Raw genomic sequence first — 11,900 nt, 5'->3', positions numbered from 1 at the left:
ACCTGAGAGGCGCAGCGAAAGGTGACGAAGGAAGAAGTTGCCGACTGAGTATGCGAGTTCTTCGGTGGTGTCACCAAGAACAAGCGCTGCCCCAAGGCGTACTCCTCAAGAGGCCGCCCGAACTGGTAAGATCTTAATTACATCATTTGGCTTTCCTACTTTGCTTTTGTGCTTTCTGTGACTGATCTTGTTGATTGACCAGAGCCGTGAGTTTGAGTTCTTCTGTTTGGAACCGCTTCCCGGAGGAGCCGAGTAGCAGCGACCCAAGATCCGCTTGACCACCGAGTCCGACCAGCCACCCGCCGTCCTTGATTGGGAGTCGGACTCCTTCATCGAGGGATCGGATGAGGATGCACAAAACGAGGGCGGCAGGGCCGAGCACTCTGCGCCAGTTGGACACCGAACATGGCAGGCCGTGACGAAACTTCCTACCTCTAAATCTCAGAAGTCGAGCGGTAAGAGGAAGAAGGTGGCCTGGAGGAAGGAAAGACTGCACCGAGCACGGCCCTCACGGATGGATCGACTAGCAAAGTGGATGAGTGTTAGTGTTTTAGATCGCTGAAATTTGATATTTCGTGATTTTTCCTGATATGGCGAGGACTTTTTGCAGAATTAGTGCAGCTGGCCTCTCCAACATCCTTATGTCGTATTGGAGCCTCGCGTTTGCTCAGTCCTTGGCTACGTTGCCTTGGTTGGTTGACTACCTCGTTGTTGTTTCTTTGTGCTTCGTGGAAGCCATTGTTGACTGCAGCACCCCTCATGCCTTCTCGATGAGCCGAGTTGCGAGGAACAGATGGTATTGGTGATTCTTTATCAAGTATTTTGTAAGCTTGTTTTGCGAGTTGTGCAATTAGTCGATTGCCTCACTGCGCAAGTTGAGTTGTTATTTCATTATCTCTATCTTGAGGTATGAGAGTTGATATAAGGTTGATTGAGGCAATTGCTGCGAGTGGGGTGTTGTGCTCTTGAGCTTGTACTGTGTTAAATGCTCTTTCAAGGTTTGTGATGGGAATGTTAGTGGCTAGCAATTGTCGACGTTTAGCCCGAGTAATGTTTCGTATCCCTCTTTGGTTTCTTTGATTGGAAGTTTCGTCCTGCGGAGCGTTAGCCGATGACTCATCCTCTGAAACGTTATCGAGCTGCGCTATCCGTCAAGGGGTTCTCTGTTGGCTAGTGCCCACATTGTTATTTTGAGTGATGACAAAGATTTCTCTGTCTGGGTAGTACCTTCCAGATCTTGATATTGCGATTTCTGTAGTGCTCTCCTCGCGTCTTGAAGTGAGCGGGACGCCTTCTTGGTACGAGAGGTTGTCTATATGAGCGATAAGGCGCGACTCATAGTCGCGGGTAAGGAGAGATGGCCTGATTCCTTGCCAGTGAACAAATTTGCCCTGCAGCATTGAAGTTACTACCAAACCTTGGGCTGGCCCTGATAATGGGATTTCTTGGACGTGGTCTGAGTCGGAGTCACAGTCCTTGTCTTTCCCGTGTTCGAGTTGAGTTCGAGTGAGAAGACCTTGGTAGACTTCGGCTGTATTGCGGAGTCCATATGGGAATCGCTTTTGAGTTGAAGTCAACTTGTGAAGTGACTGGAGCTTCGGCTTGTGTTGACTAATCCGAGCTGGGGTCGAGTCCGAAGCCTAGTCGAACTCTGTGTCGCTGACTTTGAAAATTTGGTTTTTCTTGACAAAATCCCCCATTTTTTACTAAGAAAAGCTTTCGTCGAGAGGTTTCTTCTCCTGGATGCTGATGATCTGACGCTGAAACAATCCAGCGCGGTTGGCGATGCAGAGCCAAGATCCGAAAATAAAGGTTGCGCCTGCCTCGAAGGTGAAAGGAGGCTTGATAATGACAGGTGCCATTGAACTCGCGCGGAGAAACTCGGCGACCACCCCTACCTAGCGCGCCAGCTATCGGTGTTTTAGACCGGCAACCCGCCTAGGGGGTACCCTAGGTGGTCTTTTGTGCGGTGGGTGTCGTCGAGAATCAAGGAGTCGATGGTGACGCAAGGAACACAATTTAGACAGGTTCGGACTGCTAGATCGCGTAATACCCTACGCCATGTGTGTTGATTGTATTGAACTTGGCTGAGTTATCTTTGAGGGGGTCCCTGCCCACCCTTATATGATCGGGGGAGCAGGGTTACAGGTTTAGAATCTTAGTCGGATACAGTTACAGAGTCCTACTCGGTGTAGACGGTAGTTTCTATATATATGTCGACTAGTCTCCGGGAGTCCGAGTGGGCCACGCTCCTTTGTTGCGTAGCCCTCAAGCCTCGATTACGTCCGAGTACGCCCCGCACAGGGCCTACTCGTGGGCCTGGGATGCATGCCCGACAATGAGGAGTCCGACTCGCCGAGCTCGGCCGCTAAGAAGAAGAAGGCCGAGCTCCTTGAGACAACTGCAGCCGATGTGGAGCGGATCAAGGAGAAGCTGAAGGCGGAGATCCATGGGGGAGACCAAGTGAAGACGTGTTGGCGCCACCACCACCCTTGCGTCCCAAGTTCCGGGTGAAATAGAGCACCATGTAAGTGTAATCTACCCAGGGATGATCCACTGCCAGAGAGGGCTACCGAGGACGCCAATGTGGATATGCAAGAAAGAGATAGTTCGGACACCTTAGACTTCTCCGGGACAAGCCTTGCTGGGGTCGTGTTGGAAGACAAGAAGGATCTTGCCGAGCTGCAGCGGACGTGTTCCAAGGTCTTTCAATTGTTATATGTAAGTACGCCAACCACCATTGGAGATCTGCAACTGGGTTTCATTTCTTTGCGGTGTGCTGAGTTGAATATGTGGGCGGAATCAGCCCGCACGTGCACACAAGAGGGCAGACGCGATTCAGTGAGCCAAGGAGTACCGTGTTAACGTGCAGCAGCTTGAGGTTGACCTCAAGAGGGCCAAGGAGGACACCGCGGAGCAACTCAGATAGAAGGATCGAGAGCTTGCCGAATACAAATGGATAACCAAGGAAATCCAGGGCGACCTTGATGCGCTGTTAAAAGGTACGTTGCTCTAACCTGGTTGCTTGGTTCTGATCCTAAACTCCTAGTCCTTATGTGTGGTTATTCTGATGGGCAGACGCCGATGCAAGGGAGTAGACGCTCAGGTAGGACCTCAGGGAGTGCGAGGCGGCGAACGCCCGGCTCCAGCAAGATCATGACGTGGCAGTTCAACCTCAGTACGTAGTGTCGCAGAGATTGGCTTATGAGGCCGTCTTGTGCACGGACGCTGACCGATGCTTAGTCGCCGTGATGCAAAGTCTTCAGCGTGACCAATTGGTGATTACAGGGCATGAGGTGGAGCTGGAAGGTCTGCGTAGGGTGGCCGGTTATGTGATGTACATGGCCCAATCGGAAGCCGACCCGGCCGTGCCAATGCCACTTCTCGATCGCCTTAAGAGTGCGCCTGATCGGGTAAAAGAGTTGCTGAAGGAATCCGCGGTGGAGTGCACCAAGAATGTCTTAGCGGTACTAAAGATGCACTTCCCGCGGATTCCTCTTGAGCGTGCTGGTGCAGGGGTTGTAGTGGACTTCGACACGAGGAAACTCCCGGAACTGGCCGAGGAGTTTAGTGGTGTGGCGGAGATCGTTGTTAAGAAGCTGGACCTGTAAAACAAAACTTGTAGTGTATCAATCTGTTCCGGATTATGGATGATTAGATGTGTCGTTGTCAAGATTAGTGGATCAAGACTACGGCTAGTAAATTTCTTTTATGCGCGTAAGGCTTTGGATGGTGTCGGTGTTTTAGACCGGCAACCCGCCTAGGGGGTACCCTAGGTGGTCTTTTGTGCGGTAAGGGTCGTCGAGAATCAAGGAATTAATGGTGACGCAAGGAACACGATTTAGACAGGTTCGGGCCGCTAGATCGCGTAATACCCTACGTCCTATGTGTTGGTTTGTATTTGATGAACCGGAGTTGTTTTTGAGAGGGGTCCCTGCCCGCCCTTATATACACGGGAGGGCAGGGTTACAAGTCTGAGTCCTAGTCGGGTACTATTACAGAGTTCTACTCGGTAAGGCCCGAGTAGTTTTCCATAAACATACTTGACTAGTCCGAGTAGGATATGCCCATCCTTGTTCTGATCATGTCCGAGTACGCCCCACGGTGGGCCGTCCAAGGTCTACTCGTGGGCCTGGGGTGTATGCTCGACAGATGGTGGCGTGGGAAGACACGGGATTACGCTGGTTCGGTCGAGAAAAGCCCTACGTCCAGTATCGGGAGCTGCTCGTGTTGCCCACGCGGGATCTGTAGTAGGGGTTACAGGCAGGCGAGAGAGGGAGCCGGTCCCAAGTCTCTTGGGTGTGCACTGATGCTCTAGAAGAGAGAGTGTGTGTGTTCTTTTGGCTTGAGAGTCCTCCTGTCCCAGGGCCTCCGGTTCTCCTTTTATAGCGCAAGGAGAGCTCAGGGTTACAGATGAGCTAGGTGTGTGGAGAAGTAAAAGAGATAAGCTAAGTAAAGTAAAAAACAAGAAGAAGGATCAAGCCCCCGAGTCGCCGCCTCCTGCTCCGGCCTTCAGCTCCTGTCAGCGTGTCCACCGGGGGAGGGCGACTGTCTACGGATCCTGTCGACAATCCCCCTGGTGACCGCTGCCGCCATGCATGATGATGGTGTTCGGCCATGGCGACTGTGCACGTTGGGGGAGAGACGGCTGACCTTGTTGTTCTGCTTGCGGCTAGTGGGACACGGACGTCGCGTCCCTGTCGCAAGATACGCGGGGCGCGAGAACGGGCGGAGCTCCCTCCAGTGCCGGGCGGCGCAGGCCATGAGTGCCCTGTAGCGAATCAGAGAGAGCCGCGGCCACTGTAGCCTGTGCTATGCGGTCGTGCTTGGGTACTTGTGGCAGGTCACGTCGAGGGGCGCGGGCACCTTTCTGCACGCTAGAGCCGTGGCGCAGTTATGGCAAGATCGACGGGGGACCCACGAGATCCGCACCCTTATCTTCCAGTCTGCGCCCGAGGCGGATACTTATATTGTGGACCCGGATGAGTCCGACCCCTTACGCCCTGGGTCGAGCAAGGCGGAGCGTGATGCTCTCCGCTCATGTTGGGCCGGCGGCAATCGTCTTCACCGCAGGTGGGCCTGGGCCTTCATGATTGTTATTTTGAGGGTCATTAGGAGGTCGCTAATATTTCCCCCCAACAAGATGACTTGTGAAAAAGGAAAGCATCCACCGCCCTTTGGTGTATGCGACAGGACATCGAGTAGATTAGGCCTATAGCCGTTAAATGCCCAGCCTTGCCTGGCTAGCACTCTGCTGAGAGCGGATCTCGAGCTTGTAGAAGGAACGGACGCAAAGTTGTCTAGGTTTTGCGAGTTAGGACGCCGTCCACACGAGTTAGTTGTATTTGCCGTGGAAGGGGAAGGAGAAAGGGTTAGACCCGGAGGTCGGCACGTAACGGGGAAGCCTCTGATCATAATAGCGAGGGTATGGTATGTAATCAGGTCGGACAACCCCCGAGCATGAGCAAGGGATCGTGTAAGGAAGCGAGAAGGTAGTAGGTATGCAAGGAATCTCTTAAGTTTTATTTATTCAATGTAAAAGGTATAAAGGTACATAGCTTTAATGTCCTAAGGGTAGAAGCGTCGTAGGTGTTGAATGTTCCATGGGTTGGGGACGCCTGAGCCGTCCACCCACTGCAGCCGGTAAGTGTCGGGCTGGATGACTTTTTTAACGATGAAGGGCTCTCCCATGGGGCCGACAACTTGTGCATGTCCTTGGTGGACTGGATCCGGCGGAGCACTAGGTTGCCGGCGTTGAATGAGTGTTCCTGGATGTTCCTATTGTGGTAGTGTCGAATCTGCTGCTCGTGCCGCGCATGCTGGATGAGGGCCGTTGCACGACACTCTTCCAGGCTGTCGATGTCAACCTACCGACTCTTTTCTACTTCCTCTTCCTCGTAGTATTGAATCTGTGGGGCACCAAAGGCTACGTCTATTGGCAATACAACCTCTGAGCTGTAGACGAGGAAGAATGAGGTGTACTCGGTGGCCCGACTCTTTTGAGTCCGGAGGCCCCAAATGACGTGGGGTAACTCGCATAGCCATCTGGTGGCGTACTTGGATGCATCGTCAAAGATGCGAGACTTGAGGGATTGGAGGACCATCCCATTCGCACGTTCAACCTGGCCGTTACAACGTGGGTGAGCTACTGAGGACTAGTATACATCGATGAGGTTATCCTAGCAAAAATCCCAGAACTCGGATCCTATGAATTGTTTGCCTAGGTCGGTGATGATCCTATGGCCTTCTGCTTAGAAAACATGTGTTGAGCGTTCTGCTGGGTAGATGTAGATCTAGAGTACGATGATCGGGTTCTTGAGCGTTAGTGACACGGAGTTGTGCCTGAATCCGCTGCAGTTGCTCTGAATCTGGAAGGTTTTCCAGATCGGCAAAGAAAGCCCCCAGGTTGGCCTGGGGTGTGGTGAAGATGTCGTGACCGGCTTGTTCTAAGTCGGCATGTAGATTCGAGCACGTAGGGGGTTAGGACCCCTCTGCTGACCTCTTGTATTGTCCTGGCCACCGTTGACAGCGTTGTTGGGTGCCAGCAGGACAAGCGGTGTGCCGGCCGCCGCGGGGGCGGCACACGACTGACGAGCTTGTTCAACTCGTTCCTGTTGGCGGTGCCTGCCGCGGTCTCGATTCCTCTCATTGCGCCCTTCCTCCTGGGAGGAAGTTTCACCATCACGAGGGGTTCATCGGCGGAGACAGCAAAGACTTCCCGATCTTGTGATGTAGAGCTTCCATCATCGCCCTCGCCATAAGGGTTTGGGGTTAGGGCGAGGCGAGGGACCTGGAACTCGCCATAATCCGGAAACTGGGTGGGTTCGGGTGGGTCGTCAGATTGGATCTGGAAACACTGCATGAGTTTTTCGAAAAACATGGCAGCTGAGTTCTTGATGCCAAAAGGGGCGCAAGGAGAGCCCTACGCCGACCTTCTGGGGAGTAGTGCCGCCTCGGAGAGTTTGGTGCACTGAGCAATGGTTTTGCTGATGCGATCTGGCCCCGCGATTAGATCGGAGGGCGTGGGTGGGCAGATTGCCGCGAGGATGTGTGGAACCCTCTCTAAGAGAGAGAGAGAGAGATCGCCGACCTGCTAGGCAAACGGCGTGATGATCCTCGGGTGAATATCTTGCTCCATCGATGTAGATTCGACGGATGCCGAGCTGGTGACGGATGCCGAGTCAACGAAGGAGGCGGTGGAGTCAAAGTCCACTGGCATGCTCGAGCTGGATCGGATTGGCGAGGAAGCCCTTCATGCTCTCGGGGAAGAAGACGCCGGGGCGGGATGCCATCGAGCTCGTTGGGGAGGATCTCACAATCACCCCTACCTAGCACGCCAACAATCGGATTTAGTGACCGGTAGTCCACCAGGGGGTGCCCAGGTGGTAGATTTGTAGGCGGGGGAGATTGTATGACCAAGAACTCGAATGGTAACACAGGGACGCAAGGATTAGACAGGTTCGGACCTCCGAAGAGTAATACCCTACGTCCGGTGTTCTGGTGGATTGTATTGCTAGCATGGGATGCAAAGAGTCAATGTGCGTTACCCTCGGGGAGCGCCCCTAGCTGCCTTATATAGGCTGACGACCTAGGTTTACAATCGGATTGAATCTAATCCTAGTCGGTTGTTACATGGAAAGCAATTTGAGTCGGTTTACAACAAGTATCACGTGATATCCAGGTACAATCCGTTCGTCCGGCCTCCGGACTTGTGCTCCACGTATCTTCATGCCTTGACCCGTACGGTGTAATCGGGTAGGTCCACCTGTCAGGACCGATTAGTATCCTGATCGGTGGAGACCTGTGAGTACCCTTCTCTCTCACCGAGGAACAAATCTCAAACTAGCTGTATCACAGTATCAGATACGAGATCAAATAGCAGCAACCGAAGCAATGATGCAAACAATAATGCTGCCGGATTAGCATCTTGCTAATGATTGCATGAGCTGTATATTATCAGGTAGGACGCTCATCATTTGCAAACCAATGATTTACTAGCTCAGATCACGGAAGCCATATGCTGGAATCTTGTCGGTAACGCCTGGTGCTTAGTTAGTGCAGGTATGTGATGGCTGGCACTTCTTCCTTCTGCTATGATTAAATAATCCAAAGATGAGAATATCATAATGACATTATATAGGCTTCCATGCCGCTACTGGCCTTCTATCAGCTATCGGTATCACTCTGGCATCAGAATACTAATATTGTAGGATGACAAACCTTCAGTCCACTTAGAAACCTAGTCACCACCACCTGGTGCGATAAGCGAAAGGTGGTGCAATCTTTGAGTCGATGCACAACACTTGCAGGCATGACACACTGACCAGGTGAACAGAGTAAGACACAATGGCTGTTAAAATTGAACAGAATCAAGAGCTAGCAACATCTATGCTGAGTTTGACAGGCATATTAATCAAACCAACTGTTACTGGACAAATGAAAGAAAAAGATAAAACAGTTAAGGGGCATCCAGCAGCTACAACACTCATAATTATATTTAGAAGGTTTTCAAAGTTCAGAGTGGTATGGGCAAAAGCAATTTTAATCTTAGACATGATACTTCCGTCATAACTCAAAAAGCCCTCATTTGTTCAAGTGTTTCAGACAGTGCCAGAATGAAGAAAAGCATCATTCATTGCTTTCTACAATAACAAAAGAAGATGTTATTCTACCATGTGAGTAATAGTTGATTATTGAAAGAGGGGATTAGAAGATCCATAAGGATGTTCTGGAAGTTAAGATATGAAAGCTTAAAGGTGATGAAGCAAAAGGGAGGTGGTAACTTGGATGTAAAGCCACTGGTAAAAAAAGAATTATGTAAAGTCCCTTCATTTATCCTGCATCATTCTTACTACTTATCACATCAGCAAGTAGTGAATAATATATAATTTTACAATTAGCAATGGTTTATAGAGGGTAAACAAGCAAAAAGGTTCACCCCACCCTACCCTAGCACCCCAAAAAAAATAACAATGGTGTCATACAACTTCATATTCCTTCTTCAAACGCAGATGGTATACCAAACTGGAAAACTCTTCTAAGTGTACTTTTTAGGAAGACCCCTTGTTCAGAAATAGATGTTTTCAAGAAGGATGCCAAACTAACTTCCAATGTATGTGCTATCTTTCTAACAACTTATACCCATGATAACACTTTCTACACACACTCTGCAAAAATTAATAGGGCTAAGTTCATTCACATCTTGATTCTAAAGAGAAAACTTAAAATGCTACTTGTTTGTCAAAGCAAGGCAGCAAATAACAGTGGGCTAGTAAATAAAATCCATGTTTGCTGCCATACCCCTCAAAACTTGTTCTCAACCATGAAATGAGGTAAAACATCAATTTGTAATAATGAGGAACCTTTGTTGATCATACCATCGTAAAAGGATCCTAGTACTTGCAGTGATACATATTGTGTCATCCATGCCAGAAGAAATTATGCCTACTGCCTCAGAGGTTTGGACTTAAGGAATAAAGGCTTGCAATTTAGAACCCCAACTGAGATCTATAATATCAAAAACCAGAATGTAAATGGTGTAATAAAAATAACAGGTTCTACAAGTGAATAAATTGTTTCTTCGGATAACTAGAAGTTCATTAAGGAAATAACTGTAATGGTCTAGATATGTATCGCACTGTAGATTAATACAATCTCCTTTTTGATAATTGCACGCAATGAAATTACAGAATCAAGAACACAAATAGAGTAGAAATTGATGCTTCACGTATGGTGATATGATTAGGCTTCTGAATAGAATTTCTGGGATACCAAAAACACGAAAATACCATTGTGAACAATTACAAACAATTACGTGAAATATAGCAAGCCTGTCAAAAATTATCCCTTGATGAGAATGATCATTTTGATGAGCGCTGAGATACCCTAAATCAGATGAAATAGCTAATTTAGCAGCCAACATGAGGCCAAAAAAAAAAGAACTAAAGGACTATAGACAGAGTCACATATTTAACTTATCTCCAGCAGCATTTCTTTTCATCCATGGTAGACTCCCTGTATCTGCGAACGTGTCTTGAGGAGCTGGCAGCTTGCCCTTCACACTAGACCATTGCCAAATCTTTGACACAGAGAAGCTCTCGCCTTTGCTCCTCGCACAAATCCTCTTGCCCTCCATAATGTCAGAGTTGACAGAACTTAAGCCAGCAGCAGCTCTTCCTTTAAACCTGTTGCTTGCACCAATTCTGCCGCGACCTGGCTGGAGAGCCACTCGAAGTTCAGAAGCCCCAAGAACATACTGGTAAGTGCCCATGGAGAAGCATCTCCTTGCATCCAAGTTGCTACTGCTGCTCTCCCCTGGCTCCCTGCTCACTATACCAGCTGCATTGCCATTGCCAACCACACCACCGATGGCACCCTGATTTCCAACATTCTTGAACTTCCCAAGCCTTACTGGAAAGACCCTCTTCTCAGCCACCGGCTGCTCCTCATCAATGGGTTTCTGCCTGGAAACTTGGAATCCATCCTCACACTCCTCCGGTAGAGGCTCCTCCTCCAACCTCTCATCAAAATCAAACAGCAGGTTCTCTATTGTCATCCCGGGAACAAAGAGCGTGCTACGGCAAAGTGGGCATGTCGAATTGGACAGTAGCCAAGTATCTATACACTGCAGATGGAAGGCGTGCCCGCACACCGGCAATAGCCTGAGCCTGTCCTCCCCATCAAACTCACACAAACACACCGCGCAGTCGAACGGCTCCTTGTTGCCACCAATAATTTCACGGTACGCGAACACAGGCAGCGCGTCAATGAACGCCTGATCGAGCCCAGAGTCGTGCAGATGGAACAGCTGCTGCAGCTGCCGGTCCATCGCCGCGTCCCGCGCCCCTGTACGGTGCGGCGACGCAGCAGACTCCCCCATGCCGGCACCACGGCCGTGCTGCTTCTTCATCAGTAGCCTCACGAGGAGGTGGAGAAGCCCGGAGATGAAGAAGATGACCGCAAGAATCACTATGATGAACAGCACCGCAGGGCTGATCTTCCCATTGCCGCCGCCGCCACCACCGCCGACACCAGCCGTCTGCACCTGCGGCGGGGACAGGGTGCTGTAGGGCGGCGCGTCCCTGATGAAGCCCCGGAGGCTGGGGGATAGGGGCGTAGAAGGAGATTGGGACGAAGCTACTGTTACAACCATCTCCTGCAATCTCGGATTGGGAAGAGGCACCCACAGCTCATCTGATCGGATGGGGAGAGGACGGCTCAGCAGTAATCGTCCGAGCCCAATAATATGCAAATCTGCAGCACAAACCCAGCCAAGAACCCAGGAAATCAAATCTGTAGCTGAAAAGATCGGAGCTCCCCACCTAAAAAGGCCAAATTTGGTGCAACCGAGAAGGCTCCAAGCACTAGAGGCCAAAATGCGTGGGCACTTCCGGGGTGGAGCCCGGATCAGCAGAAGTGGGATGACTGCGGAGAGAGGGAAGCAGCGAGGTACCCACGAATTCGAGGAGGAGGGCGGCTCCGCTGAGGTGACAGTGGTGGCGACCGGGGCCGGTGGTGACAGCGGACACGGACGTGCAGGGAAGGGAAGGGAAGGGAAAGGGGCGGTGGCCGCGGAGGAGGAGGAGGCGGCGGCGAGAGCGTGGCTTTTGGTTGGCTTCGTGCTTCGGGTGGGGGTGGACGCGGGGGGCGGGTGCGCGTCGCTTTCGGCCGCTACCTCACCTTTCACAGGTCTCGGTGCCCATGGGAAACACGGACCCCGTAGCCGCTGTAGGTCGGACCGGTGGCACGCCGCGGCAGACGTGCAGCTCCGGTTTGACTTCGTGGATCGCGGCCTTCGAGGCCACGCGACGCCAAACGTAGCGGCAAGCCTGGCAGGACCGCAGGAGGAAGCCAGCGACCGCGCCTCCGCCCCGGCCCCCGGCGTTCGCAACGGCGCCTGG

At 51.2% G+C, this 11,900-nt stretch overlaps 1 protein-coding gene across 1 annotated transcript; it reads right to left on the bottom strand.

Moving 5' to 3' along the window:
* Positions 1-9,655: 9,655 nt before the first annotated feature.
* On the bottom strand, positions 9,656-11,686 carry LOC101755181 (RING-H2 finger protein ATL46). The gene is made up of 2 exons (XM_022828849.1): positions 11,457-11,686; positions 9,656-11,253 (listed from the first exon to the last, which is right to left on the bottom strand). The coding sequence occupies exon 2, from the start codon at positions 11,150-11,152 to the stop codon at positions 9,962-9,964; it is 1,191 nt and encodes a 396-aa protein (XP_022684584.1). The 5' UTR covers positions 11,153-11,253; positions 11,457-11,686; the 3' UTR covers positions 9,656-9,961.
* Between the last annotated feature and the right edge of the window lie 214 nt (positions 11,687-11,900).

This window comes from Setaria italica, chromosome I, assembly GCF_000263155.2.
Source record: "Setaria italica strain Yugu1 chromosome I, Setaria_italica_v2.0, whole genome shotgun sequence".
NCBI classification, from domain to species: Eukaryota; Viridiplantae; Streptophyta; class Magnoliopsida; order Poales; family Poaceae; genus Setaria; species Setaria italica.
This window is presented reverse-complemented; position numbering and strand designations above follow the sequence as displayed.

Excerpts from the sequence above, each read along its gene's own strand:
- LOC101755181 (XM_022828849.1), bottom strand. The coding sequence starts at position 11,152 with ATGGTTGTAACAGTAGCTTCGTCCCAATCTCCTTCTACGCCCCTATCC.